Below are 3254 nucleotides of genomic sequence, written 5' to 3'. Positions count from 1 at the left end.
TTTGGACTGTGGGAGGAAGCCGGAGTGCCCGGAGAGAACCCACGCTGACACGGGGAGAACATGCAAACTCCGCACAGAAGGGCTCCCACACCCGGGATCGAACCGGCAACCCTCTTGCTGTGAGGCGACAGTGCTAACCACCACACCACCGTGCCGCCCTATATCAATCATCAATTATTTTTATTTATTTTTTCCGAGATCAGAAGAAGAAAGAATATAGTATGTGTAATAGCACAATTAACATCAATTCAATACATCCCTTGTTAGTTACTAGTTATGTATGTAAAGGGAAGTTAAAGACACCTAAGTTCAGTGGTGTTGAGCAAAATGTTGGGCCAGTGCCTCCCTCACTCTTAATGGTTGGATGTCTGCAACACCCAACTGGTCAACAGGCACTGGTGGTACGTCAGAAGGCCCAGCTGCATCGGGATCTTCAGTGTATGCCTCGTTGTGTTTTTCGCAAATGTTATGGAAAGTGCAGTAAGCAGAGATGACTGTAGGGACCAGTGTTATGTCTACATCAAGATGTTTTGCCAGGCACCTCCATTGACCTTTTAAACGCCCGAAGGCACACTCCACAGACATTCTGGCCCTGCTTAATCTCTTGTTGAAGTAACGCTGGTCTTCATTCACATTTCCCATCTCTGGGTAGCCCTTCATCAGCCATGACCGAAGTGGGTATGCTGGATCCCCCACCAGCATGATGGGCACTGCTGTGCCTCCAATCTCCTCTGTGGTCTGAGGTCATTAAAATAAAGAAAAATATATCATTACAGCTTACACTAAAGTAAAATACTGTGATCACATTTTGAATATGCAAATCCAGAAAAGATTTGTATACACTTGCACATTAAAGTGATAGTTCAGTTTTTTTGAAGTGGGGTTGTATGAGGTACAAATACTCTCTAAATATATTAGCTGCAGTAGACAGTAGTGATGGCCGAATGAGGCCTTATGAAGCATTTTCTTTATTTTCTGAGCCCACTAGATGGCACTCTTTGGTTTAAAGAGAGAGGCTCAAAGAATGACAATTCAGTGTGTTTTAAACCTTTTGTTGAACAAAAAGTGCCATTTAGTGGGCTCAGAAAATAAAGAAAATGATTCATGAGGCCATCACTAGTAGACAGCTCTCAGCTATCCCTCAGTAAGCAACAGCAGCGCAGGACACAGAAGCAGCCATAAACAGGGAAGTGTACACCACACAAACAGCGTATTTAAGAACTCCCATCTCAAAATAATACCACAGTTTAAATATACGCCATAAATACTTTTTTTTTCAGTGCATTAATTGGTTGGAAAGATTTTTTCAGTTTTTTCTGGAACTAATGGACTCACGTCACGTATTCCTCTGCGCAGGCGAACTCTGCGGCGCACTGAATCACTCCGCCTATGAGTCAACACAGAGCTGGCGAGTTCAGCACGCAGGATGCGCGGAGGAGTACGTGACGTGAGTTGGTTAGTTCCAGATAAACTTCTTTTTTCCGACCAATTAATGCACTGAAAAAAGTATTTATGGCATACACTTAAACTGTGGTATTATTTTGAGATGGGAGTTCTTGTAGGTTCTCTGTGCTGCTGTGGCTGACTGAGGGAGAGCAGAGAGCTGTCTACTGCAGCTAATATATTTAGAGGGTATTTGTACCTCATACAATCCCACTTAAAAAAAACTGAACTATCCCTTTAATATCAATGATACATACGGAATGACAACATCAAATCCTATCTACTAATCTGTCATTAGTCAAATATCCAAATGTTGACCTACCTGTTGCTATGTGGGGATGAACAAAATGGCCACACTCATTTTTACCAAGAACAGCAAAATAGTGTGGCCTTTTTTTAACCATGCATGGCAACAGATAAGTCAGTTGTTATTATGGTATATCATAATTTATGAGGACAGAAAAGACCCATGTGCAAGTTTGAATGTCCGAGAAAAAAAACCTCACGTCTAGAAAAAGGACTCCTCTTTCTCCCGTGTCACAGATTTCTGATTTCCCTGGCCACCCCACATTAATGTTTGTGAAACTATGAAGAAAAAAATGCTTATTAGTAATGACAAAAATAATCAGTGGAGTATAGACAGTGATAGAAACAGAGACATTAAGTAGGCCAATATAAAGAATGAAATCCTTGAAAAGTCTCATTCTTTATCATTTCATATATTGGTTTATTTAAAGCAGGGACAGTGTACAATAAATATATTGCACCAGATATAGTGCAATGCTAATTTCCATCTGTTGTGCCTGGGCTTATATACATGCAGATGTAACAATATAAAAATGATTCCACATGACACTAATAGGTACACCTTAATGACAATCAGCCCATGAGCTATTGGAATACATTGTTTAAGAGCCTAATATTACAATAGTGGTATGAGTTTGTTTTTTGTGCAATATTTTAAGAGCTCATTTTAACGTTTACATGGTTGTGTTGTAGAAGTCTGTGACCAGGATGAGGACACAGATGTGATAATACGATAGAATGCATGTACATCATAGCTGCACCTATATTTAGGTAATTATGATTAAATTTGAGGTTTATTACACTGCATTTGATCTTCCCTGAAATATATGTAATGTTTTCTTGTTTTTTTAATTTAAGTTACAATCGATAATCAAGCCTAAGTAATTGAGAAAAACAATAGTCATAAAAATATAAATCATAGCCTATCTGTCCTTACCAAAATCTGTGGTCCACCACTGCTTGCAGCAGCATGGAATGCCATCCCTTTCGGTTGAAGTAATCTGTGTGGTTTTCAGCAGGAGCAATGATGGGGATATGGCTTCCATCGATAGCCCCAGCACACTGTGGGAACCCCCAGCAGTTACTTGAACCCATCGAGGACAGTTTGGAGCTCTTCACCCTCTGGTAGTTTGGTGTATTCGTGCAGCATTTCATATCGTACGGCCTGGGTAAACTTGTGGACAATCAGGCATAGTGATGCCTTGCTGATACCAAACAGATGCGCCAATGTGCAATAACCAGTTCCTGTAGCAAGCCGCCATAGTCCGACTCCTACACGCTTCTGCACTGGGATTGCCTGGCGAAATTTTGTATCCTTGTAGGAGAGCCTTGGCGACAGCCGCTCACACAACATGTTAAACGTTTCTCTCCGCATGCGAAAGTTGCTGACCCATTCTTCCTGGTTCCAGTTTACCACAACACGATCCCACCAATCTTGAGTCCTTTCCAGTGCCCACACGTTGCGCTGAACCGACGTGGCAGCGATAACTGCAGCATATGCCCAG

General features: G+C 41.5%; 1 protein-coding gene across 1 annotated transcript; it reads right to left on the bottom strand.

Annotated features, from left to right (window-relative positions):
* Positions 1-165: 165 nt before the first annotated feature.
* Positions 166-2904, bottom strand: LOC126393496 (uncharacterized). Its single transcript, XM_050049687.1, has 3 exons — positions 2687-2904; positions 1950-2028; positions 166-738 (listed from the first exon to the last, which is right to left on the bottom strand). The coding sequence occupies exons 1-3, from the start codon at positions 2902-2904 to the stop codon at positions 310-312; spliced, it is 726 nt and encodes a 241-aa protein (XP_049905644.1). The 3' UTR covers positions 166-309.
* Between the last annotated feature and the right edge of the window lie 350 nt (positions 2905-3254).

This window comes from Epinephelus moara, chromosome 1 (genome assembly GCF_006386435.1).
Source record: "Epinephelus moara isolate mb chromosome 1, YSFRI_EMoa_1.0, whole genome shotgun sequence".
NCBI lineage: Eukaryota > Metazoa > Chordata > Actinopteri > Perciformes > Serranidae > Epinephelus > Epinephelus moara.
This window is presented reverse-complemented; position numbering and strand designations above follow the sequence as displayed.

What these genes read in the sequence shown, in the direction of transcription:
- LOC126393496 (XM_050049687.1), bottom strand. Translation starts at nt 2,904, where the DNA reads ATGAAATGCTGCACGAATACACCAAACTACCAGAGGGTGAAGAGCTCC. An exon ending in GTGGTGGACCACAGATTTTG is followed by an intron (nt 2,029 to 2,686) that starts GTAAGGACAGAT and finishes TTTTCTTCATAG; the next exon opens with TTTCACAAACATTAATGTGG. An exon ending in GAGGAGTCCTTTTTCTAGAC is followed by an intron (nt 739 to 1,949) that starts GTGAGGTTTTTT and finishes TAATGACCTCAG; the next exon opens with ACCACAGAGGAGATTGGAGG.